Below are 27,454 nucleotides of genomic sequence, written 5' to 3'. Positions count from 1 at the left end.
GTGACCACATGATAAACATCGGCTTTCGATTAAATTAAAAATTATCAAAAACGGTTCACGCAGTAAAAAGTTATGCGGATTTTCGAGTTTCCCTCGATTTTTCTAGGATCTTATCATCAGATCCTGGTTTCCTTATCACGGTTCCACACCAAAATATCTTCTTTCCAACAAAAAAAAAAATCAAAATCGGTTCATAAACGACAAAGTTATCCCCGAACATACATTAAAATATATATATATATATATATATATATATATATATATATATATACAGAGTGGGGATGACAATACGACAAAAATTGATAACACAGGTAATACTAGTTTCGGGCCAGAGAGGAAGACGCCTCTGCTGGCCCACTCCGGCGCAGACGTACGGGGGCAAGGAGAAGGCGGTTTGCCCACCTCCTCCCCCCCTCGTAATAGTGGGGTCGGCGGCCGATAGTCGGGGGACTTCGGCCGGCCGGACGACACGACCCCATACGTCTGGGGGTGGCCTTGTTGTGAGCGAGGCCACCCCACCATCATTCCGGGGCCCGGAAGCTTTGTCCGGGCCTACCGCTGAGGCGAGGTGGCGAATGCTAGCGCGACCCCTCTCGCCCCACCCAGGCGGATGACTGCTAACACGTGGTGGTTTTTAGTCAGTAGGAGTCTGACATAACCCTCTGGCGCCCCCGCGCTGGAGGGTATCCATGATGGATTTTCCCCACATAAAAAGAAAAAAAAAAAAAAAAAAAAGGTAATACTAGTTTATAGGAGTATTTCAAAACCATCAAAAAAGTTCTAACGTCAAAATCAAAAAAATGATTTTTTCAAACAAACTAAATAAGAAAAATATAATAAAATTATACTACAACATGTGTGACTATAGGTTCACTGACCTGTCATGACGCGCGGTGACAAAACGAACTACTACTAACTAGGTACGTTGGTTTGTTTGGTCGGTCATAGTAGGTTACTAAATTTTTAAATTCTACCTAAAATAATTATCTTCTTATAATTTAATTCATTAATTTTGACATGATGTCGCCATTAGTGGCCATATTTTTTAATTTATTAAAAGGTCTAATAATTCTATTTTGTAACTCATCAACTGTATTTACGTCTGTTGAGTACAAGTCGTTTGTTACAAAACTTCACAGAAAATGCGGGATTAAGCATTGATCTTCCCGTATCCTCTGAAAAGCATTTGAAATAGTGCGGCCATCGGTTGGACAAATACGGATGTTCCCATATCTCTCCCGGTACTTCTGTATTGCTAAATTAGCCTTGCCGTGGCATTCTCCGTAAACAAAAATCATGTACTCCGAAGCTGTGTAATTATAACGTGGCATTATAAATAAAATAAAAACTATTCTTACTATTAACACTAGCGCCTAATTTCGCACAATTCACCTAATAACTATTAAACTAGGCATTTATTCTACGTTAATGTTCTTGTCACTATAAAAATAAAGCGTTAAAATATCGCACAATCACTCCAAGTCTTTCGAGATAATCCAATAATTAATTAAAACGAACAAAACTCGTGCGCATATGTAGAAAATTGACAAATCAACGCGTATGACATCAAGAAACATGAGTACCTAAATAAACGGCACAGAGACCACTGGCCGCTTGTCGCGTACGCGGCAACTCAGGGAAAAACTAAAAACAGGTTATAACATGTTTTGTTTACGCTAGCCTACGCACCAGGGCTGACAGATGTACGATTTTAATCGATACGATTTTGTTTTTAATTTTTACTCGTGTACGATCGCTAGACTAAAATCATACGCAAAATGTACGATTTTTATATTCCTATTACCTGGAAGCATTTCATAATTAAAGAAACATCATTCACCGGCAAGCTTGAATTTCGTTAATTTCCCTTACTTGAATGAACCTACCACTTTTATATGAATGAGGACTCTTTGAAAAATCATATAAAGGCTGTATTTGTTTGCTTGCTAATGAAACTTATAATTTATCTTGTGGTAATAATTGCAACTTGAAAAAGAAATACATTTTGAAATAAAAAACAATTTGAAAATTATAAAACACTGGCTCAATTTGCTTTAAATTTGTTATGTTTTCCCCATTACAGTGCAATCTGTAATGTGAACGAGAATTCAGCGAAGTTAATTTAATCAGAACAAAACTTAGAAACAGTTTATCCAATGATAACTTTAAGGGCACATTATTAGCCTAGCAATTAATAAGAAGAAACGAAAATGATACGACTTTTAAGCCAACAAATTCTTTTGTTAAAAAATATGACCACAGAAAATTTTGTATGAGTGTGACAAACTTTTCTAGCAGCCCTGGCACAGCCAGTTGTCCTTTACACCGTTAGACGTTCTCAGGGTCATTGCAACACACGTGCCACGTTGATTGTTTTTTTCAGCTGTTGCAAGATTTAATATTTTAATGTAATAACGTGGTATTATATTATTAATAATTGTTGTTATTGTTATTTGTTGTCTTTATCGCATTTGTTGAACTGCTCGAGCAAAAGTTTCGCGAATATTTTGATCTTGAAATAAATATAGTCAATGAAATACTTAAATTTATTAAATATTGTTGATATGCCATGTGTGCTCCCCGTGATATTACCTACTTGCAAAAACTATGTTAGATTCAGAATTTAGATTTTCAGAATTTAAAATTTAAGCATTAAAAGAAACAATAAATTTTTAAAAAACGAAAATTATAAAAAGAAAATTATTAGATTCATACTGAATATTAAAACTATTTAACTAATGTTTTTAATATGTCTTAACACAACACTGACCTACCAAAACAGATAAAAATTTTGCACGTTTTTAAATTACGCGTACGCGTAATATTATGTTTGTACCGATCGCGCTCAAAGGGTCGTTAACCTGCGGGTGACCGTTTATTAATGTTATACAACACGTAGTAATTTTAAAAAATGAAAAATCATATTTTTTGACTAAACTACTGGATGAATTTTATTGATTTTTTGTATGTGGGCTTAGAATATCATTACATATACGATGTCAAAGTTATTGTCGTATTGTCATCCCCACCCTGTATATATATATATATATATATATACAGTCGAATTGAGTAACCTCCTCCTTTTATGATGTCGTTTAAAAAGTATTTCTCATGAATAAAAAAAATATTAAATTATGGACTAAAATAAATGTTATTACAAAAACGAGTTCAACTACTGTGACCCCTAAGACCCCTAATTTCAGTTAGAGTTGCCTAACTATCGATATTTTCGCTATCGATAGATGACCTCGAAAACTAGTAACAATATCGATAGTGCTATCGATAGTATCTATTCTATCGATATCACAAATAAACGAATACTATTGATTAAAAGTAATAGTATCTATAGGATCGATACTATTACATTATAATAGTATCCACAGTATCAATTTTTTTAAATAATACCTTCGATACTATCGATAAAATCGATCGTTGTTTAAAATAAAATAACTATCAATATTATCGATAGTTTTACAAACTATCGATAGTATTACACCATCGATAGTATAATAACCACCGATAGTATCGTTTCCTAATTATAGCTTATTTAGCAAGTAGAGTTCAATTATTTTCTCTCACTATGCCTTACGTTGTGGCACTGTTCCTAGCAATACTGGAAGCTGATTATAATGATGGGTAAGTTTAAATTAATATCGGTATGATTTTATTAATTACCTAATAAATACAAACGTAATCAGATTACTAAGACTCCGTTGTCCGTCAATCCGTCCGCCTGTCTGTCACCAGGCTGTATCTCATAAACCGCGATAGTTAGGCAGTTTAAATTTTCACAGATGGTGTATTTCTGTTGCCGCTATAAAAACATATACTAAAACAAAATAAATATTTAAGGGGTTTCCCATACAGGAGGCATGATTTTGTTGCCGTTTTTATAGATTGGCCGGTTTTTAATTTAATTTGATTTAGTTTTCATTATTTAGTAAGACTTATAGTGTTAACAGTGGGATGTTAATATTAAAGCACAATTTCAACACTATCTTCTGTCTTTATTGAATAAACGTTTTTAATAACATAAACAAATAATATTAGCAGTATATAATATGCACAAGAAAACAAACACCATAGTCACAGAAGGAGAAAAATTATTGATAAGATGATACAGTTCGTAAGCTAGAAGCATTGTAGGATATTTAACAATACAAGCAATAGGTTTTAAGCGACACGGGCTTCGCGTGGGAGTGCGGATCCGGACTGAGGGGCATCGAGCCGGTCGCTCGTGCGCCGCGTCGTGATCAATCGATATATTTTTTATTTCAAATATGCGTATAATAAAAATATTGATGAGTATGATGTGTCTGTTTGTAAATAATTAATTAATAACAATTTTATATTAAATATAGAAATATAAAAGATATTTAAAGATATGTAATAAATAATAAATATACATAAAAGATAAATAATATGTTTTAAATGTATATAATATTATATAATTTATTACTAATAATTCATATTTAAGTAGGCTACAGACTTATCACTTGAAAGTTTTGTTTGTAATTGGAATAAAATAATAAATGGAATATCTTTGACCACTTTTAATTATTGTTCTAGCTAAGAAGAGATCTCTTGTCATATTTGATACTGAATTTGAAACACAATCCCAATTATCTTATGATATGGGACCACACAGTCAGCGCTGAGATTGTGCTCAAAAAGATGACGCACTTAAAAAACTTAATGTCGACGGTGCTAGCATCCAAACGCCAGAATATAACAATAAAGTTATAGATGCTAATATAATAAAATCAAATGAGTTAGGCTAAGCGCGCACTGGCGGCCAGGCCACAGCGGCCAGTATTGCGACCAGGCCGTGAGTGTCGCGACCAGCCGCAAGCGTCGTTCCCAAGCCATAGCCCATAACGATATAATTTGAACACTCCGTAAGCAGTAAAACATCTATCCGCGGCGACCAGTGCGTGCACACTAGCGCACGATCGTACAATTCTTCGAATCTCGATGGCCGCGGCGGCCGGCTGGCCACAGGTACGCCGCAATGATCTCGTTGGCCGCGGCGGCCGCTGGCCGCTCGCGGCCAAGTGCGTGCTCTACGATACGATGTACATACATTTCGCTCCGCGGCCCGTCCGCTGCGGCCAGGCCGCCAGTGCGCGCTTAGGCTTATGGTGTGTTAATTGCGCCAGAGTTGTTAAACGTACCATTAATCAAAAGGAGACAGATTATGTCTGATATTATACGCTTGTTCAAACATTGAAGTCAACAATCAGAACTAGAGGTGTAAAAAAAAGTGTCAGTGAAATGATTAATATTCTGTGATTTATTAACATAAATAAAACATTGTTTAGCTTTAAAACTGTAATTCAAATATAATTAAAAAATGTGCAGCAGTTGTTGTATTGATTAAAATTAAAAAATTACAAATTCACATAACAAAACAATCGACTAAAGAAAAATAATCTTTATAATCATCCTTCTGTTCCTTTGTCCTTGATAATTTAAGAAATACAGTTTTACTATGTATGTACAGATATCAATTTCTTTTTGATAGAAAACCTATTTTGATCAATTAAACTGGTACCTACTCAAATATATTATTCATTATAATAAATCAATACAAAAAACTATATTATTAATTATATCTTACTAGAGTATTTATTTATTATTAAACTTGTTTAATTTAAATGTGTACTTTAGTTTGATTAAATATAATCGTACATTATTCAAATAAAGATGAGTTTTGATTTATAAATAATAGTTCGTTAAGATATTTGCTGCTAAGGCGACTGCGACGATCGGTCATAATTAGACCAGCTTGTGATAATATTCTTTCTGCCCGAGTTGAGGTTGCAGATATACATAGATATTTTAAGGCTATTTCTTTTAGGTTATTCTCACTGTGATTCCAGTATTCTATAGGAAATTCTGTTTCTGGGATGATAGGTTTTCCTACGTACTGCCTGATATCAACAATCGCATCAACCGTTGAATTTGATCTCTATGGAGCATTTAAAAAGTAAAGTAACTTATCAAGTATTGACTTTTTAGTTGCTGTGATTTCTTCTTCTAAATTTGAATTATTTATTTCTGAGCTAGCAGAGATAGAGGATTTTCTTACCAAATAACTAGAGTATTCTCTTTGGACACCAGCTATAGCCCTTTCACAATCATTTTACGTCTTAACCGATTTTTTTTTAAAATGGGGATTTAAAATTGTTGCTATCATTCAAGGAGTTCTAACCTCATATGGTTTTAATCGCCTATTTATAGACTCTTTCATAACTTGTATGAAGTTTATCAAAAAATCAGACGAGTCTCATTGCCTGAGAGGAGGTTGGGCAAAAGTGTACACTCGAGTTTAATTCAGATTAGACTAATAAATAATCAATCTTATATTCGATTAGGTAAAAAAAAAACTATGTTTTTCTTTTTCAAATTTATTTTATTAATTTGAAAATACTTTTAACTTAAATACTTTTTTTTAACAAATAAAAAAAAACATATTTGCTATTTATATACCTTCGAATAAACTTACTTTATTCCTTTTTTGTCTTTTATAATCAGTTTTTCTGACTGGATTGCTTTTGTATGCGAAATGTATACGAGCATTTATAAACTTTTCAATAACAGCGCGAATAAGGTGTAGCCTATGATTTGACGTTGGATGTTGCTGTAAAGAATGTGAGTTTAAAGACGCAAATAAGTTATTACAACTTATAAATGATTTTAAAATTCGATTTTTTATAAATTCAATGTCATTGGGGTCGGGAAGTATAATGTGACCCTTTTCTTTAATTATCTATCGTTGTGTCCATTTATTATAAATATTCTTTGACGATTAGCAGGAAAGTGGACATAGGGTGCCAATCAAACCACCAATTGCAAATTCATGCGACGTTTCGATCCTTTATTGGACCATCATCAGGCATCTATAAAATATAAAATCATTGAAGAAAGCTGTATACATAAACCAATCCACAACAACAAACAAACAAAAAGAAACCAAATCCTCAGTACCTTTACATACGGTAGTCAAAAGACATCTCCCCGTCAAAGTTCTTTAAGTAAGATTCTAAATTCCAAACATTATATACTATTTTTTAAGTTATATTCTAAACTTTAATCTCTAAATTTTGAAAATTTAAACTACAACATTTGAATTTATTAGGTAACAATATGCACACTTTTAAGTTATTAAGTTTTTAATTTTACAATTTCAAGGCATCAAATTCTCCGAACTTGACTATTGAACTGCATCTAAAACATCAATCATATATGTACACACAAATAACCATCAAAGACTGACAATATCTACATAACGATCAACAACCAACATTTTATATTACCTTTACATATGTTAATTAAATTTATAATTTTTTCCTCCTATGTTGGTTCCTTTAATTTATATTATTTATACCCACATGTATTTTTCTTCAATTTTATATATTAATTTTTATTATTCATTATTTAAATTGTTAAGATTTACAAAATATTAGTAATTTCTTATCAAATTGTCATTAAAATTAAGTCATTTAAAATTGGCTAGTTAAAATTTACATTAATATTTCTATTTTGTAGTTATTGCTCTTTAAATTTACATTTTGTTCTCCAACCTCTTGTATTTTCATGTCTAAAACAACAAATTATACATAAGCCACAGCCGAACACGTTACATTGTACAAGAAACAAACTACCCACTACAAGTGTACTAAATACGGATTATGAACTATAATCATTATAATACAGGCTTTTACTCACATATAGTCGCATCAATACATATTTTTGATTATTAAATTACATCCTCCAATTAGTTTTTTAATTTTAATTTTTTTGTTAACGGCCGAAAAACACGTCACTCCACATGGATGTCACAACTGTCAAAAAACCCCTCGTTATGTCTGATTGAACACAGATGTTACATGCAAATAATTATCAAAATGTCAAATATTACCACTTACAATTCAAAATTATTAATTTTCAAAATTATTACTTATTTTCAGGAAAATTCCATACATTTAATTATATTATATTTCAGATTTATACTTTTTTAAAATATCGTTATACAAGATGCTCAAATTATTTGTGTCTGTTCTTTTATTCACTGTGTTATTTACTTTGATAAAAAACATTTCACTAATATTTCTTTTAAACCAATTTCTTTCGTTGTCTAATATACTTGTATTTTCAAAATTAAAATTATGATGTTGGTCGAAATGATGGGATGCTAAAGCAGTCTTATTATCTTTTGCGGCGTTAACATTTTTACAATCATTCACATGTTGCTTGACTCTCGACACAAGAAATTGTTTAGTTTGTCCTATATAACAACGGTTACACTCACAAGTAATTTTATATACCAACCCACTACGTTCTTCTTTTTTTAAAGGATCTTTTAATTTAGTATAAACACTATTTATCTTCAATAAATTATAGAAAGCTAATCTTACATTTGTGCCTATAAAACATCTGTTAATTTCATATGACAGTCCTCTAATAAAGGGAAACCGACAATATGTGAAGGAGTTTGCGACTCTAATGTTATTATTCAAACGATTACTTACTTCCTGTCTAAATTTTCCTACAATCGCGTTAATGAAAGACTTATTATATCCATTTTTTAACAACAAGTTACTAATAATTTTATAATTTTTTTCCCAATGTGCTTCATTACTTAATTTAATCATTCTATCCAATAACCCAGTAATCATTCCTATCTTTTGTGCACGTGGATGGTTTGATTCGAAATTCAACATTCTACCAGAACTTATCGGTTTGATAAACCAGTCAGTAATTAAACACCCTTCTCTTCTTTCTATCAAAATATCAAGGAAAGAGATGCGATTGTTTTGTTCTATTTCTAAAGTAAACTGTATGTCTTCATTAAACCTGTTAAATAAATTTAGAATATTATCAACTTCACTCTCAGGCACCGCTGCCACTGTGTCATCTACATATAATTTAATAAACGGAACTTCAAATGGTAATGATTCTAAGATTTTACTAATTGCATAATTCATAACTATATTTGCAATAACGGGGCTAGCCGGATTACCCATACTACTACCTTCTATTTGTAAATAATACTGACCTTCAAACACAAAGTAACTCGACATATAACAAAAATTAATCAATTCAATTAATATATCTTTAGGAATTTTGACAAATTGTTTGATAATATTCCAAGTTTCATTAACTACTTCTAATATTAATTTCTGTTTTACATTGGTGAATAATGACACTACATCTAATGATACCAAAACATAATTACTTTCTAATTTTACGGATTTACTAAATTCTACAAATTCAAACGAGTTCCTAACATTAAACTGATATGTATCTACCAATGGAGCTAGTTGTTCATGCAAATAATGTGCTAACTTGTAACTGGGTGAGTTTATGCAGCTAACTACTGGTCTCAATTTACATGTATTCTTATGTGTTTTCCTCAAACCGTAGATCCGCGGGGCAACCGTGTACCTCGACGTCAACCTTTCAGCACGTGGTTTATCAATTAATTTTAATCCCATCATCTTCTTTAATGTTATAGTAATCTTTTCTTTAATGTTATAGTTAATTATCGTCTCTGATCTAATGCAAATCTTAAACACATCTTCGCTTCGAAAACATAGTCCATATTTTTTTAAAACATATTTTTCAAAAAAATCAATTCGTGAAACCACAACTTATTGTTAGAAAGCAGACATTAAGTACAAGCTTCACATTTAATAGTTTTAATTTTTTTTTGATACCCATCCTGAAATATAACCGATTATCTGCTCAGTTGTTTTCTTGACGCTTTCGCGATTCAACATCGTAGACAGCACTTTGATATTTTTATCTATAGCGCAATTAGTTTTTTCAACTTCGAGTACATTGCAATCTTAATCGAAAGCTTTCCTACTTAGCGAAGAATTTATGATATCTACTGCAGATGAGCACGTCAATACAGGAACGTCTTCCAGTGGTATGCAATTACCCAAGAACAATAGCTTCAATTCCAAGTGCTGAAGGATTTTTTGAAAATTCCCTTAAATTGTATAGCACTGGGATTATTATTATAACCCTCATGGCGCCTGATAGCACTCAATAAAATTTCGATGTGATCTTGAGATAACCTATAAGTTGCAATATATTGCAAACGTTACGCTTCAACCAAAGTGCAGAAGTGAGAAAGCCTAAAAACTCTGTTTTGTTTTTAGATTCGAAAATTTTTTCTTTATCACTTTCATGGTAATTCGTCCGCGAAGATCACGTCTGTACTTAATAAATATATTTAGACCTAGTATATAATGCTTGACTTTTTCGAGGTATGCTATAACTTCGTCGGCGTTTTCTTTCGAAAGTGGTTTTTTAAACCATATAAATCTGATGATTTTGAATTTAATATATCGAATATATTGTTAAAAATAGTAATAAAATCTATCGTGGCTGACGAAAAGAAAAGTCGTCACAATCTCATTACGTAGTCTGAGTGCATTTGCAACACTCACGCTCATAACTTGTGTTGTTAATTTCACTTTCATTATTTCATTTCTAAAATGAATATGGCGGGAAGTAATTTTATTCTCAAAATTTAATCCTACATTTTTTTTGTAATTTGACTAAATGAGTAATCAGCCAATGGATCTCTCTCCCACACTCGTCAAAAATTAGCCTTTTAGCTTCAAACGAATTTCGTACTAATTTTATCATATGACAAGCATCAAGCATGATTGCTACCTCTAAATCACATTCAGGATGTTTAAATGTAGTTTAAAGACATGCTGGATGCTTTAAATGACAACCTAATAAATTGGCTACGTTTATGTTTGCTGCACACACATCAAATGTGATAGCAGCAATGTCTACTCCTACATTATAACATTCACTCAAGCATGTTTTTAATAAATTTGCCCGAGTTTCAGCTGACAATCCGTTTACGAGAAAATATGACACAGGAATTTTCCAACTTTCATTCATACAGACTAATATAAAAACATATGCTCAAGTAGCAACTTCGCCTTCGGTCTTCCTTCCATTCTATGTAGTTTGGTGCCGAAGAGCAATTTCGTCAGCAACTAGTGTACACAATATTCTCTGATTGCTATTTTTGTATTTTTTTTAGGATATTCAGAGCTTGTTTATTGATCACCGGAACTGTTCTCATACCATTTACCAATCACACGAGGATGTGGCAGTGATCCATTGAATGCCTGCCTTACATATTTGTAGGCAGCGTTAGCATAATAATGGAGAGTGACTGCAAATTTCCTTAACGCTGGTGTATATTTTTTACGATATCCCTTAAACTTGCTTTTTTTAATCAATCTATTTATTTATTTAATATGGTTTGCTAGCAGTTGATACATTTATTATACTTGACAATATTAATTTTATCATAGACTACATTTATAAACTGTTAATAAACAATGTTTCATCATCTCTGTAAACAGTTTATAAACAGTTCATAAACATAGGTGATGAAACATTGTTTATGATACGTGTTGCCGTGCTCCCCACTACGAGTGGAGAGCAAGACGAAACATCTAGTTTATAAACAAAAGTCAACAGGTGTGGACGTGTTTTGCGTGAGTTTATAAACATGGAGGTAGTGTGGTCCAACAACCAAATTTCGAAGCTTTGCAAGCAAGCAAGCTCAATTGGACTATTGAGCAATGGAGCTCCATCCTGTTCACTGACGAGAGCAGAATGTGTCTCCATGGGTACGACAGATAAGACCGAGTATACAGGCGTCCAGGGGAACGGTTCTCGCAATGCTGTTTCGCTGAAACAGTATCATATGGCGGTGGTGCAGTCATGACGTGGGCTGGAATATCATATGAAGGGAAGACCGAGCTTGTTTTCGTGCCTGGTGGTGGTCGGAGTGGTGGTCTAACAGCTCAAAAGTACGTGGAAATCATTCTCCTCGATCATTTTGTTCCTTATGCAGGGTACATAGAAGAAGATTTTCTATTGATGTATGATAATGCTCGGTGCCATACAGTAAGTGTTATTCGCCAGTTTCTTCAAGAGGTGCAAATTGAGACGATGATGTGGCCAGCCCTCAATCCTGGTCTGAATCGCATTGAGTATTTATGGGAGGAGTTTAAACGGAGGGTGCGAGCTAGAGATACGGCTCCATCAAGCATCGTCGAGCTCGAAACTGCGCTAGAGGAAGAATGGAATACGATACCTCAAGATTTTATCATAAAATTGATAAAATCAATGAAAAATCGCATGCAAGCCGTTATAAAAGCTAGGGGAGGCAATACAAAGCATTGAAAATTTAAATTTTCTTTACTTTTATCAAAAATAATTTTTTTATTCATTATGTTGTTGTTTTCATTTTTCTTCATCTTTTTATGCATTTCTGTCAAATTAAATTTTATCAATAAATACTCAACCGATTTTTCTTATTAGGATAGCATTTTTTAAGAGAAAAGATTAGGCTTTCAAACAAAAAAAAAAAAAAAAACAAGAAAACCGGATAAGCCATTTTCCTAAAAATCGAACTTTTATAGGGCTTGAGTCGATTCAGTTGCACGCGAGTGTAGATAACGTTTATAACTGTCCTCTGCAACAAGTACCAACTCCCAATACTGAAATACATTTGGAACAAATGTTGGAAAAAGAAAAAAAAAGTCAGCTGGTCGGCTCAAAAAACTACGTGTTGTGCGTGAAAGTAAAAGAAGGCTACAAAAGAAAACAGCTCGTTTGGAAAATATTGTAGCGGCATTAAAGTGCAAGATGCTAGCAAGCTATGAGGAACTTGACTTTTTATCAAATATAGATACCGAAAATGCGGATCTTTTTAGAAGATATTTAGATAAAGAAAACCGCCCAAGAAAATATTCGGCATCTTTAAGAAAATTTGCGATTTGTCTGCACTTTATAAGTCCTAAGGCTTATGTGTTTGTACGCAAACAATTTGACACTTGCTTGTCCCACCCTAAGACATTGTACAAATGGTACACTTGCATTGACTGTGAACCAGGGTTTACAAGCGAGTCTTTTGATGCGCTAAAACTATTAGTTAGTAAATCTACTGAAAAAATATTTTGCTGTATTAGTCTAGATGAAATGTCTATCCGCTAACATCTTCAGTGGAATGGCAAAGAAACCGTTGGATACGTAAATATTGGGCAAAATTTAGACTCGAATAATATACCAGTAGCGAAAGACGCTTTAGTATTTTTGGTGACATGTTTAAACGACAGTTGGAAAATACCTGTAGGTTATTTTCTTACAAATAGTGTCAGTGGTGAGCAGCGTAGCGGTCTATTGCAGAATTGCGTGCATTTATTAAATGAATGTTGATTACAAATAGTATCGGTTACATTCGATGGCTGCCCCTCTAACTTCGCTATGGTGAAAAATTTAGGTGCGAAGTTTGACAAAGTTGACCACATCGAACCTAAAATCAACGTTAATGGCCACAATATCGTGATATGTCCAGATGCGTGCTATACCTTTGCTTTGAGGTATTACTTATTTATTTAATATTAAGTAAGGTGCCAGAACAAACCACTAATCCAATTTCACGTCTTTTTATTATGCGTTCTACAGAATGACTGAAGATACAGAGATCTTACAATATAAACACTTATCCTATTACAAAATACTGTTACCAAATTTGAACATAAATTAGAACGTTACTTAAATAGGTATGTGCACACGGCACAGTATACCCCCCTTCAAAAAAAGAAAACAGGTTACTATTACATTACACATTAAAAGAAAACATAAAAATGAAAAGGTGTCGTAAAAACAGGATTTGTTGCAAAATATTCTTTTTTTTTTTTTTTTTTTTTTTTTTTATAGTTTAAATACATAATGCAAATCATATATGATATAATATAAAAATCATAACACACTTTAACCTCTATCATTTTAACCATTACAAAAATAATTATTACGATACGCACATTTCATTACTTCAAATAATATTATAATTACATATAGACTACGCTTACAATTGGGTACACATAACTGCTATATTAAATATCTATATGACATGATAACACATTACTATTTTATTGCACTTTCACTAAACAATCACTTGCTGGCATCCTTGGTTCTGTCGTTGCTCTGATTGTCTCATGACAACAATAGAATTGTCCAGTAGTGTCCTTCTCGTAAAGCTTGCAAACTGAGTTTTACAGCGTTTCCATAAAATGAAGGCAATAACACAGAGTACCACGGTCAGAGTTGCGAGAGAATACAACTCTACCCTAGTGCTATAGTGCGTGGCCGTTTCTGAGGCCATTGCACTGTTTCCTGCACCTGTCTGTGCAATAATGATTTCTTCTTTTTCTTGTTTGCTTTCCGATTTACCCATTTTGATATTATTATTTCAAAAATAAATGTATTAAAATGTAAAGATGCGGCCAATATAATAAATTTGATGACAGGCGTCTACAGAGTGAATCTTACCGTAGGCTTACTGATGCGCCCTGATCTTGTCACTATAGGCGATTTGTTTATATTACACCGTTCCATAATGGGCGATCTTGCATTGTCATCGAAATATAACATGAATGCAGGTTTGAGTCTGTCTATACTAATATTTTTCTGCGTATCTCCCTCTTGAATTTTAAAATATTTATCTGTTCGACTCAAAATTTTATATGGGCCAGAATACGGTGGAGTCAGTGAACTTGATATTCGGTCGCAACGAACAAACACATGAGAACATTTTTCAAGCTCCGGGTGAACGAAAATTTCTTTTTGACGTAATTGGCGTCTAGGTACTGATGATATATCTCTTATTTTCTGTCTAAGTGCTTGTAAGCGTTCCTGCACACGATGCCGTCACCGCGCCGTCGCCGCGCCGACGCCGCGCAATTACACTGTAGATACGAGTCGCGCGAAGCCCGCCACCGCGTCGCCGCCGCGCCGCCACCGCGCGCGTTCCCCTAACTCCTTGTTTGTTTGATTCATTCCATTACCGGCCGCGTACGAACGTGCACGCCGCGAGATCGCACGTGACGCAAACATGTCTTATATAATGAAAAAAAAGAAATTTGTGCTTGCCTACTATATGTATAGAAAATGGCAAAAAGAACGTCGAGTTAGAAAGTTGTGGGTTCATCCTATGCTGTCGGCACGGGAGCAATTTGGTGAATTTCATACACTTTACGAAGATCTCCGAAAAGACGAGGCCAAATTTTGTGATTATTTTCGAATGAATTACAAGACATTTGATAAATTATTAGATTTATTTAAGAATAAACTGCAACACACAAATACAAATATGCGAGCAAGTATATCTGCTAAGGAGAGATTGGTTGTTACATTGAGGTAAATAAAATAAATATAATATATATTTAATTATTCTGATGTAATGTAGAAAAATCAAAATCAATCAAGCTTGAAGTAGATGGACTTGGAATGCTTTGTAATGAATCGTTTTCAATGCTATAATTCGAAGCCTGTGATTGAACTCTCGTACTGGGTCCAGCATTAGTATTGTAACCGTAGTGTGCCGGGGTGTCCATTGCGCCTGCTGTGCGTGAATGATGTGGAGCGCTATAACTATTTTTATATTGGATATTTCTTATAATATTCAATACTTGGTACTGGAATTCAACAATATCTTCGTCTTTGAAGCGTTCCACGGTAGGAGCTATACCTTTAAAAAAAGACATCATTCTACTATCGTCATCTTTTTCTAACGTTTCCATAAACTTAATCATTTTCTTATCTACAGGATTTAATTCTTCGTTTTTCTTTCTTTTGTTGACATTAGTAACTTCAGATTTGTTTTCTTCCGGCATGTTTGATCCAGATTGGGTTGGCTGTGGGGTAATTTTTTTCAAAAATTGTAAATTATCATAATATTGATATTTATGTACTGGTTTTGCACCTGATCCAGATTTCGATTCACGTATCTTTTTGTCGCATTTCATCCACGCATCCCTTATATTCTTCCATTTCTGAGATATTAGTTTACCTGAAATAATTAATATTAATAATCCATTTTATTATTGTAATGTTTTTTTCGATTGCAGGTATTTAGCAACCGGAACTTCATTAGCCGATCTTGAATATCGTTTTAGAATGGGAAAATCAACTTTAAGCGTAATCATACGAGAAGTGTGTTCTCTAATATGGTCTGAACTTTACCCAAAATATATGAAAATGCCATGTATAAACGATTGGCTAGAAATAGCAAATAAATTTGAAGTGTCTGCTAATTTCCCTCATTGTGTCGGTGCTGTAGATGGAAAGCACATCAGAGTAATAAAACCAAATAAAAGTGGATCGATGTTTTTGAACTACAAACATTACTTCTCGATTCTATTAATGGCAGTCGCCGATAGTGACTACAACTTTATTTATATCAGTGTCGGTGCTTATGGAAAGGATTGTGATTCAGGTGTTTTTAAAGACACAGCTTTCTGGCACAACATGATTAACAATACTTTGAACTTGCCAGGACCTACTTCCTTACCTAATACCAACATTGCCTTGCCATATGTATTCGTAGGTGATGAAGCATTTGCATTACATCAGAATTTACTGCGCCCATATAATAGTCAAATGCTTGATGCAGAAAAATCCGTTTTTAATTATCGGTTAACAAGAGCGAGACGATATGTAGAATGCACCTTTGGGATACTGGCCAATAAGTGGCGAATTTTTCATCGACCTTTAAATGTGTCATTGGATTTGGCTGTTGATGTTGTGAAAGCTTGTTGTTTACTGCAAAATTTTATACACAAAGAGGAGGGCGTAAAAGGGGTCCAAGAATCTCTAAGCGGGTGTGAATTAGAGGAGTTTTTGCCATTTGATTCAACAGAAATGGTTCCTACAACAGCTAATGAAATACGTGACAAATATAAGGAGTATTTTAATTCTGAATATGGCAGTGTACCATGGCAAAATAATTATTGTTAATATGTATGCGAAACATGTTTCTATCTAGCGGGAATACTCAAGCTACTACTAGTAGTGATGGGACTCGAGTGACTTTTTTTCACTCAAGTCACTCGCCAGTGAAAACCGATTTACTCGAGTGTCACTCGAGTAAAGATGAGACTCGAGTATTTTTTTTTTCGAGTGAATCATTCGAGTCACACGTAATCCGAGTCATCAAAAATATGACTCGAGTGGGAGTAAAAACAAAACTACTCGAGTAACTCGAGTGAAACACGGCTCGAGTCCCATCACTAACTACTAGTAGCAAGTGATTGCTTGTTTAATGTAGGTACCTACCACACGAAATTGCTTACGAGATATACTATCCACACACTATATAATACACTGTTGCATTACGATTTAAATAAAAAACATACTGATCGTGTCTTGTCCCAAACTTCCTTTAAGTCAGCTACTTATATATTTTTTCGTTTGGCCTCACTAGATAGAAATACATTAACAAGAATAAATAAAATTTTGTAAAAAGATACTTACCGTATTTATTTTTCTCCGTATCGGGTAGGTCTGCAAAGTTCTCATTCATTATATGGCAGATCTCAAACCAAGCTTTTAAACTTTTACGCTTGTCTTTATATATTTCCAAAGTTTTGTCCCATAACACTTCTCTGTCCTCCACTAAACTTATAAACGTTTCGTAATCAAAACTATCCATGGTAATTAATTAACAAGTTCACGCACGTGCACGACGCGGCCGGTAATGGAATGAATCAAACAAACAAGGAGGGAGGGGAACGCGCGCGGTGGCGGCGCGGCGGCGACGCGGTGGCGGGCTTCGCGCGACTCGTATCTACAGTGTAATTGCGCGGCGTCGGCGCGGCGACGGCGCGGTGACGGCATCGTGTGCAGGAACGCTAAGAATGATTCTTCACTTGAGATTTCTGGTTTTTTTAACTCAAAGAAATCACCAGGAAGTCTTATAGTTTCACCGTACACCAACTCGGCTGCGCTTATCTGGGTGTCATCTCTGTAACTTGCTCTTAACCCCAGTAATACGCTAGGTAACTCTTTGACCCAATTCTCTGTATTACCTCTACACATAAGAGAAGTTTTGAGTGAACGATGCCACCTTTCAACTGCACCATTTGCCTGTGGATGGTATGCTGTTGTTCTAATTCTGGTTATTCCCATTCTTCTCGCTAGTTGGTTAAATAAATTAGACTCAAATTGACGTCCTTGATCTGTCATTATTCTCAATGGACAACCAAATCTAGCAATCCAGCCATAATATACGGTTTCAGCTACACTTTCTGCTGTTATATCTTTTAAAGGATAAGCTTCGGGCCAACCAGTGCTTCTATCTAACATTGTTAATAAGTACCGATATCCATTGCAGTATTTAAGAGGACCCACGATGTCTATGTGAATATGTTCAAATCGATCACTTTTTTGAAAGGACTTAAACGGCGAAACATTGTGTCTTTGAACTTTGGACCTTTGACATTCCAAACATGATCTGGTCCATGATGCAATATGTTTGTTCATTGACTTCCAAAAGTATCTTTCTCGCATCATGTTTCTCGTGGTTCGAATGCCGGGATGACTAACTCCGTGTATGGCGTTGTAAGCCGATGCGCGGAATTCCAACGGCAAATATGGACGTACCTTTCCATGCGATGTTTCACAATAGATATATGCATTACAGTTCGGGATTTTCACTTTTTTAATATTTAGCGTTTTAGATTTTAATAGATCTAATAGCTCTGTGTCATTACTCTGTGACTTAGCTAGGTCTTCATAATTGATTGTGGACGAGAAATCGATGGTAGCTATTCGAGATAAGGCATCTGCTACTGTATTTTCTGAACCCTTAATGTGCTCAATTTTTGTACAAAATTGCATCACATAGTCTAAATGTCTCAATCTCCTAGGGGTATCGTTATTACCAAAAGAATTTTTCTTAAATGCTTGCACTAACGGTTTATGATCAGTGTAAATAATAACAGGTCGTCCTTCAATTAAGTATCGGAAATACTTTATTGCCATATATATAGCTAATAATTCTCGATCAAATGTACTATAGCGCTGTTGAGCCTCACTAAGCTTATTGGAAAAAAAACCTAGAGGTTTCCATGAAGTACCTTCCTTTTGTTGAAGTACAGCTCCAGCACACGTGTTAGAACAGTCCGTCATGATAGAGATAGGAGCACCAGCGATAGGAAATGATAATGTAACTGCATTTTTTAAACTCTGCTTACACTGTTCAAAGGCTTCTTTTGTCTCTGGAGTCCATTGAATAAGGCTTTTGTCTCTTTTTTTAGTATTTCTCAAATATATGTTTAATTTCGCTTGATCACCTGCAGCACCTGGGAGAAGACGTCTATAAAAATTTATCATTCCTAAAAAACGTCTTAACTCATCAATTGTTTGTGGCCTTGGGAACTCACTCAATGCTTTAACGCGATCTTCTAGGGGGCCTAGTCCTTTTTCAGAAATGTGAAACCCTAAGAAGTCTAATTCAGTTTTCCCAAACTCGCATTTCGCTAAATTGATAGTTAAGCCGAATTTATTTAATCTCTCAAATACAATTTTTAAATGTTCTTGATGTTCGATTTCTGAAGATGACGCTATGATGACGTCATCGATGTACGAGAATAAAAAATTGAGATTTTGAAAAACTTCATTGTTTAAAAATCTTTGAAAGGTCTGAGTTGCATTTCTAAGGCCAAACGTCATTCTTGGAAACTCATATAAACCAAATGGCGTTGTTATCGCAGTTTTTTCTATATCCTGCTCCGCTATACCGATATTGTGATAAGCTCTTTGCAAGTCTAATCTAGTGTATATTTTTTTATTAGCTAATAAGTATGAACAATGCTGTATATGAGGTATCGGATATCTATCCGGCTTAGTGATATAGTTTAAACGCCGATAGTCTCCGCACGGTCTCAATTCTCCATTTTTCTTGACTACTACATGAAGTGGAGAAGACCAGCTGCTCTTGCTTGGTCTACATATTCCCATATCTTGCATCCTTTGGAATTCAGCCTTTACTTTTTCAAATTTATCCGGTGGTAAAGGACGCGGGCGCGCGCTAACAGGCGGCCCGTTTGTTTCTATATAATGGACTACAGAGTGGCGTGGAGTATCCTTAAAACACATTGGCTTAGTGATATCGGGATATAACGCTAATAGGTCACTGTACGGATGGTTTGAGTTTATTGTTGTTATTGTTCCTTGACCATCTAATTTCACCGACGTTATAACAGATAAATTCGTCACTTCGTCTATTAGTTTCTTCCGATATACGTCTACTACTAATTTATGGTGGCTTAAAAAGTCTGCACCTAAAATTGGTTGATTCACATCTGCTATAATAAAAGACCAACGGTAAGGTCGCCGTAAATTTAAATCTAAAATAAGAGTTTTTACACCATAGGTTTTTATTTCTGTCCCGTTAGCTGCATAAAGTCTGTACTCACTACACTTGTAACTACAATAAGGTTTCTTAGTCGCTGGAATAACTGAAATATTCGCACCAGTGTCCACTAAAAAATTAAAACCACTGTTTTTGTCCATAACACATAGGCGTTTAGAAGTCGTAATGGTGCTAATCTCCGCCTCCGATTGCACCATACTTAGTTTCCCTGATTATTCTTATTCCAAGCACACGGCTCTATACATTTCTTTGCTCTATTCCGATAGCGATAATGATACGAACAAAGCCAATCAGCACTATCGGGCGCACGCCGTCTCATATTACGCTGTCGCGATGTAGACCGAGAGCGTGCGCGACGAATGTGATTTCTAAATGTAGATTTTTTTGATTCCAAATCATTAATTCGCAGATTTAATTTAGCTATTTCGGCCAAAATTAAAGCTGTATCATTAGAACTCGAAGTGTTGGCCCTTATTTCCGAAATTTGTTGTGACCTTGACGTCTCCATTACCTTGTCAGCGATCGCGGCCAAATTTTCTAAATTCTTTACATCTGTAACCGCTAAAACAGCTCGTACTGAAGCAGGGAGGTGTCCTTGCCACATAATGGACAGGGTTTCATCGGGAATTTTATCTCTTGCTAAATCCTTCATTTTACGCAGTAATTGAGACGGTTTTTGATCTCCCAATTCCATTTCGCTTAGTAATTTTTGAAATTGGCGAATTTCAGACTCTTCGTAAACTTGTAATAAGCGTGATTTTAGCGCTTCAAATTTTTTAGTCTCGGGCGGCTTTAATAAGATATCACTTACTTGTTGAATCACCTCCTTGCCTAATTTGGCGACAACCAAGTTGTATTTCGATTCATCGCTCAGCTTCTGAGGTCCAAGGATTGCATCAGTTTGTACAAACCACAATCTGGGTTTATCGCACCAGAACTCCGGAATCCTCGACGAAACTGTTATCGACGCTAAACCGGAGGAGTCATTTTGCATTGCTGCTCCTGATCCTGAACTGTTGGAGCTAGTCATAATTGAAGGTTCTTGTGTCGGGGTCACCAAATATACCTTTGCTTTGAGGTATTACTTATTTATTTAATATTAAGTAAGGTGCCAGAACAAACCACTAATCCAATTTCACGTCTTTTTATTATGCGTTCTACAGAATGACTGAAGATACAGAGATCTTACAATATAAACACTTATCCTATTACAAAATACTGTTACCAAATTTGAACATAAATTAGAACGTTACTTAAATAGGTATGTGCACACGGCACACGTGCCATATGCTAAAGCTAGTAAAAAATACACTTGCCGACAAAAAAGAAATTATCAATGCCGATAATAAATTAATCTCCTGGAACTTTCTTGAAAAATTAAATCATTACCAAGTTTATGAAGGATTGCGTTTGGCCAATAAAATAACAAGTGGACATATACATTTCAAAAAACAGATCATGAACGTCCGTCTCACAGCACAAACGCTTAGCAGATCAGTCGCTGTGGCGCTAGAATATTGCAAAGAAGATCTTCATATAGACGAATTTTCGGAGTCTGGTGCAACCATCGAATTTATTAAGTATTTTAACGATGTATTTGATATTTTGAACAGTCGCAGATTGAGCGCCTGTGGCTTTAAAAAACCAATATCACTGCAAAATTTTGCTATTATAAACTCAAAATTAAGAGATTTTGAAAAATACATAAAATCACTCAAGTTTCCACAAGGCCAAACTGTGATAACCTCGCAAAGAAAAACAGGCTTTATTGGTTTTTGATTTGTGTTAAATCAATAAAAATTATTTATAATGAGCTTATAAAAATTGAGAATGCGTTGCTTAGGTATTTATCCACATATAAAATGAGCCAAGATCATCTGGAGTTTTTTTTAGTGCCATAAGGTCCAAAGGTGGATTTAATAATAACCCTACTGCGTTACAATTTATGTCAGCCTATAAACGTTTTCTGATTCACGGAAAGTTAAAAAACATTACTACAGGAAATTGTGTACCGTTAGAGTCTATTAATATTTTAACTTGCAATATGACATCCATTTGTAGGAAAATGAACAGTCGAAGATCCAAATTACTCTCAATGACAGAAGACTTATATCCAGAGGACATGGTATTTGAATTGCCGGAACATCATGATTACATAGGTACAGAACTAACCGAATTTTCAAAAGACGTCACCATATACTTAGCCGGCTACATTACAAAAAACTTGAAAAATGTTATGAAATGTGAGGAATGCCTATCGGCGATTGTTTCTCACGAAAAGTATCCAAGCTTTATTCAAAAAAGAGATTTTGGTGGATTGCATTATCCATCTCAAGATGTAATAAAAGTTTGCCTACATGCAGAAAAATCTCTAAGACATATTTTCGTGGTAATGCTTATTTTAATAATAAAAATGGCCTGCCAAAGTTGATTGTCAGTATTTTTGTTAAAAGTTTGTTCATTCTAATGTATTTGTTGGTAATGCTTATTTTAATAATAAAAATGGCCTGCCAAAGTTGATTGTCAGTATTTTTGTTAAAAGTTTGTTCATTCTAATGTATTTGTACAGTTAAGGGATCACGTATTGGAACAAAGTCCACTCGACAATCATCTGTCGTTGTTAATTGAGGCAATTGCTCTCAGATACCTTGAGGTGAGAATTCATTTCATTATGAAAAAAACATCTCAAAGCGAAGAAAGAATTAGAAGCATGCATACCAAATTAGTTTTACATAAAGGCCAGTAAATCAAATAAATTATTTTAAAAAAATGTATTTTATTTCTATTGCAAATATATAATATTATTATGTGCACACGGCTACAGATCAGGATATACTTTTCCAGTTTAACCTGACCTCCCATTATTCGGAAAACCTATTTGTATTGAAAAAAAACCCTCTATCTCCGAAAAAGAACTGTTTTTTTACAGCTCTAGCGCAGTCTAAAAATTTCAGATAAAAGGTACGAGTGTCCGAATTTACAAATAGTTATTAAAAGTCGTAAGTATTCATTTACCAATTTCGGTTGAGTACATTTACTTAAACTTCAAGTTAAGAGAGTAATAATTATTACACGAAAACATGGGAAAATTTCCCAATATGGTCACACTGAAAAAAATATATATTGCTGTTTCTTCGGCCATGCTATGGCTACATCTATAGGTTTCTTTGCCTAAGGCTTGACCAAATACGTCTGATCCTAGTCAATATTACGACTTAAAAGCATATTTTGGCATATTTTATCTACGGAATGTCAAGTGGTTTCAAACGGTCGTCGTGCAATTTGTCTTGAATTTATTCTCGGAGTAGAAGTATTATAAACGTGTAGTTTATTTGAAAATGGAATCTCAATTGAAGATTGTTAAAAGGCAGAGAAGTGAAAATTGGTTGGAGGAAGATAAGGTTTGTAGTAATAAACCTAAAATTGGACTAAAGTAAGTCAACATTTTTACAATACCTTTTAAACTAACGCTTCCTTATGCTTCTATTTATTAGATGATATTGAAAGAATTAATAAGGGAGAGGGTTACAATCTTCGAAAACAAAAATACAGACGCAAACACGAACGCAAAAAGGTGGCGGCTTGGAATAATATACATATTAGGTACTCAATTCGAAATATTTTGAATAATTTAATAAGATTTTTGTGTAAGTAATTTATAACTCAGCATATTGTGTTTCAGTTTTAACAATATGGCCCGCACTCCAAGAACACTGCAACAAATAAAAGCTCAGTGGTGCATAATAAAAATGTGTGAGAAAAAAAAGAAGTGCCTGGAACGGAAACAAACATTCCAAATTGGGGTGGTCCACCACCTGCTACTGACCCACCAACTGGTGATGACATAGCAGTGTGTACATCAGATAAACATACTTGTTCAATAAGTATTCCATCTGCTGTAAAGAAATATGTATATAACTATATTAATTGTTACTTGTTACTTGTTTCAGCTATTAACTGACAATAAAATGGAGCAACCAATTGTAGTCCCTAAATCACCACTTCTCTGTGAGAATCCTGAACCAGAAATAGAAATGGTATGTGTATTATACAGTTGTCAATAAGTTGTAGCCAAATTTTGTTACCAAATATGTTCTTATACATTGTAATGTAATGCAAAATAAATAATTTTAACTTGATTATTTTAGATGTCGCAACCAGGCACATCTACGAAGACCATACACAACACACAAACAAGTAACTTATTGGTAAATATGGCACGTTTTTATACTTCATTTGCATCCTATTGCGTGCATTAAACTGCAAGTACCTAAATAATTTTAAAATATTCTTTCAGATGACACCGGCAAGTACCTCTAAACAACTAGACATACAACAGATCACCACCACACCAACAAAGAAAAAACTAAAGAGTCCGAATTATAAATTAAAACATAAACTGGTATATTATTTTTAACTTTATTATTTTTTTTTATCCTGATACATACCTATAGTAAATAATATTTATATCTGTTTGTGGCACTTAAATTAAGATTTAGTATAGACATGTAATCTGAACAATCAATTATAACAATATACAAACTAAAACCGAATTTAATAAACTGATGTTAGTGAACTAAGTACAATATAGTAGAATCAATTATTATTTATGATACAAACATTGTTGTTTTGATATAATTTAACATTTCTTATTTTAGATCAACAAGGGCAGTTCAAGTGTAGCACTACAAATAGCAGAAAATGAAATTGTATATAGAATGGAACTCCACGAGGCGCAGATGGCAGTCGAAAAACAAAAATTAAAAAATTTATCATTAAAAGAACAATTAATAAAAAGTAAATTAGAATATTATAAAAATAAATAAATTGATTGCATTGTACAGTATTTTTTATTATCAACTATTCACTAAAATGTCTCCTAATAAAAGTTTGTAACGCAGCATTAGCACCAGCATTACTCCTTGGAACTTCTCTAGACACTTCTCTGTTATATTCGACCCCACTCTCTAACTGCACATCGCCATGGTCCACTGCAGTATTGTGAAGCAAAGAAGCTGAGTGTCGTGCAAGTGCACGTGCAACTCGGGTACAAATCCGACTTCTTGAACCTGCAATGGCAACATAGGATTTACACAAGGATTCATGTCGTACCTACAATAATTTCGTTTATGATTTTGTAACATAATATATTGTTCAGATTGTAAAAACTTATCTCTCGACGACCCCAACATCTTATTGCCGTTAAAACTTGGATTTCAGGTGATGTACCAGAACCTCTTCTATTTAAGTTGAGATCATCACGTACTAAGTTAATTATATAAATCGCAGTCATTGACATATTATCCTATAGACGCGTCATACACGAACAACGGGACACTTAAATACGTCTTGTAAGCCACGAATGCAGGTATTGCACATGTGTGTGCGCGAAAGATGAGAAAAGATTCCGATACGTGTTGTTAGAAAGAAATAAACATAATACGTGTTGTTAGAAAGAAATAAACATACATTATTCGTCACTCGCGCGAGCCAATGAACGAGCTCGCGTCCGTGCGACGTTTGGGCACTCAGAGGAGATTGGCGCAAAGTGAACACACGAGTTTTTGAAACAATAAAATAATAAATATTATTTTAATATTACGAAATTGAGTAGGTGTTTTATTAAAATAATAAAATAAGACAATGCGAATATAAAATCTTTTATTTTCAACTTGTGTCATCATCATCATCATCATCTGCTGCATTGCTTTATTTTGCAATACTGGTCATACCCCTTCGAATAAAGATAATTTGTTGCGTTTCTGTCTTTTTGTTGTTGTAGATATAGCTGGGTCTATTTTATGCAAATAATGTAAGCGGACATCACAATATTTGTCAATTACTGCTCTTAAAAGATGTGTCCTATGGTTGAACGTAAAGGGTTGCTCTAGCTGCAACGAAGTGACAACGCAACGAACGCTGGATTTCCAAGCTAGATAAAATATCTGTATAAACAAAAGACTTTATAACTTTTAATTTTAATCGAATAATTTGTGTTTCGCAAACCAAATCTGAAGTTTTATTTTCCTTATAAATAATTTAATAGCAGTTTCGGATTTGTGACAAATTTTAAATAATTCATAAGATGGGTAACACAAACCACCCATATCCTTGAGCGTGATTAATTTGTGAAAATCCAGTTTTTTATTTGTCACTAGATCTGAAACACATACCTCACCCTGATTGTTTTTATTAAAGCCCTCGCTACTCATCCAGCTATGTATCCTATTATTTGCGTGTCAGCATCATTAAACGGCGGTCATTATTTAAAAGGTTGTTCAGTATTTCTACATTTGCTTCGGCTGTCATATCACTTGCAAGAGTTTTACTATTTTTTATATTTTTTACACGCGCGTATGTTCCTTCACGTGTAAATTTATGTTGTTTAAATGTTTCACCCCCATATAATTCTGACAGTAAAGAATTTTGTTCGTTACTATCAACGTCATCTTCTAATTCAACAAAATTTCTAAACGTACGATTTATGTTATCAACGGCCGATGAGCAAGTGAGAATTTTAAAATTGTCCCAAGGTATACAGTTCCCCGACAGAGACGAAAGAAGTTCTAAATGTCCTTATAATTTTTTTACAGATTCCCTGAAACTGTCGTGTATTGGGGTTATTGTTGTATCCACCTTGTCTACGAATAGCTCCAAATAATAACTCTAAGTGATCTTGACTTAGTCGATACATGGATATGTATTTTAAAGCATTTGTTTCAACTAAAGTCGAATATAAATGTTTTAAGCTGTCTATACAAATAACAAATCGTACAAAAACCTGTTTTACGGGCAGATAGTACAAGTTTTTTTCTATAATTTCATGGTTACTGAACGTCTAAAAATACGTCTCCTCTTAATATAAATTTTTAAAGAACAGATGTAATCTTTCATATTACTTAAAAATTGAAAAATTTCATTTTTATTTTCAGAACAGATAGGTTTTTTAAAACCGAAATGATCACGTTTTCGCGAATTCATGACATCAAACAAATTATTGAAGTTTTCAATAAATTGTACGGTGGCTTCGGTATTTAAAAATCGTCTAGAAGACAGATGTTTTTCACATAATTTTAATGATGTAGCCACACTTTTGCTAAGAAGTTGAGTGGCGAGCTTAACTTTCATGACTTGATTACGAAAGTCAATATGCCTGGGTGTTAACTTATTAGTAAATGTGAGTGT

General features: G+C 34.1%; 2 protein-coding genes and 1 long non-coding RNA gene across 3 annotated transcripts; 1 reads left to right on the top strand and 2 right to left on the bottom strand.

Annotated features, from left to right (window-relative positions):
* Positions 1-7,548: 7,548 nt before the first annotated feature.
* Positions 7,549-7,925, bottom strand: LOC123662898. The gene is made up of 2 exons (XR_006744564.1): positions 7,732-7,925; positions 7,549-7,603 (listed from the first exon to the last, which is right to left on the bottom strand). It is a non-coding gene; the product is annotated as an uncharacterized LOC123662898 (long non-coding RNA).
* A 6,820-nt stretch (positions 7,926-14,745) lies between these two features.
* Positions 14,746-17,362, top strand: LOC123662845 (protein ALP1-like). Its single transcript, XM_045597637.1, has one exon. The coding sequence runs from the start codon at positions 16,012-16,014 to the stop codon at positions 16,849-16,851; it is 840 nt and encodes a 279-aa protein (XP_045453593.1). The 5' UTR covers positions 14,746-16,011; the 3' UTR covers positions 16,852-17,362.
* Positions 17,363-20,468: 3,106 nt separating this feature from the next.
* Positions 20,469-21,299, bottom strand: LOC123663079. The gene has a single exon (XM_045597818.1). The coding sequence runs from the start codon at positions 21,297-21,299 to the stop codon at positions 20,469-20,471; it is 831 nt and encodes a 276-aa protein (XP_045453774.1).
* Positions 21,300-27,454: the final 6,155 nt, after the last annotated feature.

This window comes from Melitaea cinxia, chromosome 19 (genome assembly GCF_905220565.1).
Source record: "Melitaea cinxia chromosome 19, ilMelCinx1.1, whole genome shotgun sequence".
NCBI classification, from domain to species: Eukaryota; Metazoa; Arthropoda; class Insecta; order Lepidoptera; family Nymphalidae; genus Melitaea; species Melitaea cinxia.
The sequence above is the reverse complement of the archived record's forward strand: the minus strand, read 5'-3'. Positions and strand labels throughout refer to the sequence as shown.

What these genes read in the sequence shown, in the direction of transcription:
- LOC123663079 (XM_045597818.1), bottom strand. Translation starts at nt 21,299, where the DNA reads ATGACTAGCTCCAACAGTTCAGGATCAGGAGCAGCAATGCAAAATGAC.
- LOC123662845 (XM_045597637.1), top strand. Translation starts at nt 16,012, where the DNA reads ATGGGAAAATCAACTTTAAGCGTAATCATACGAGAAGTGTGTTCTCTA.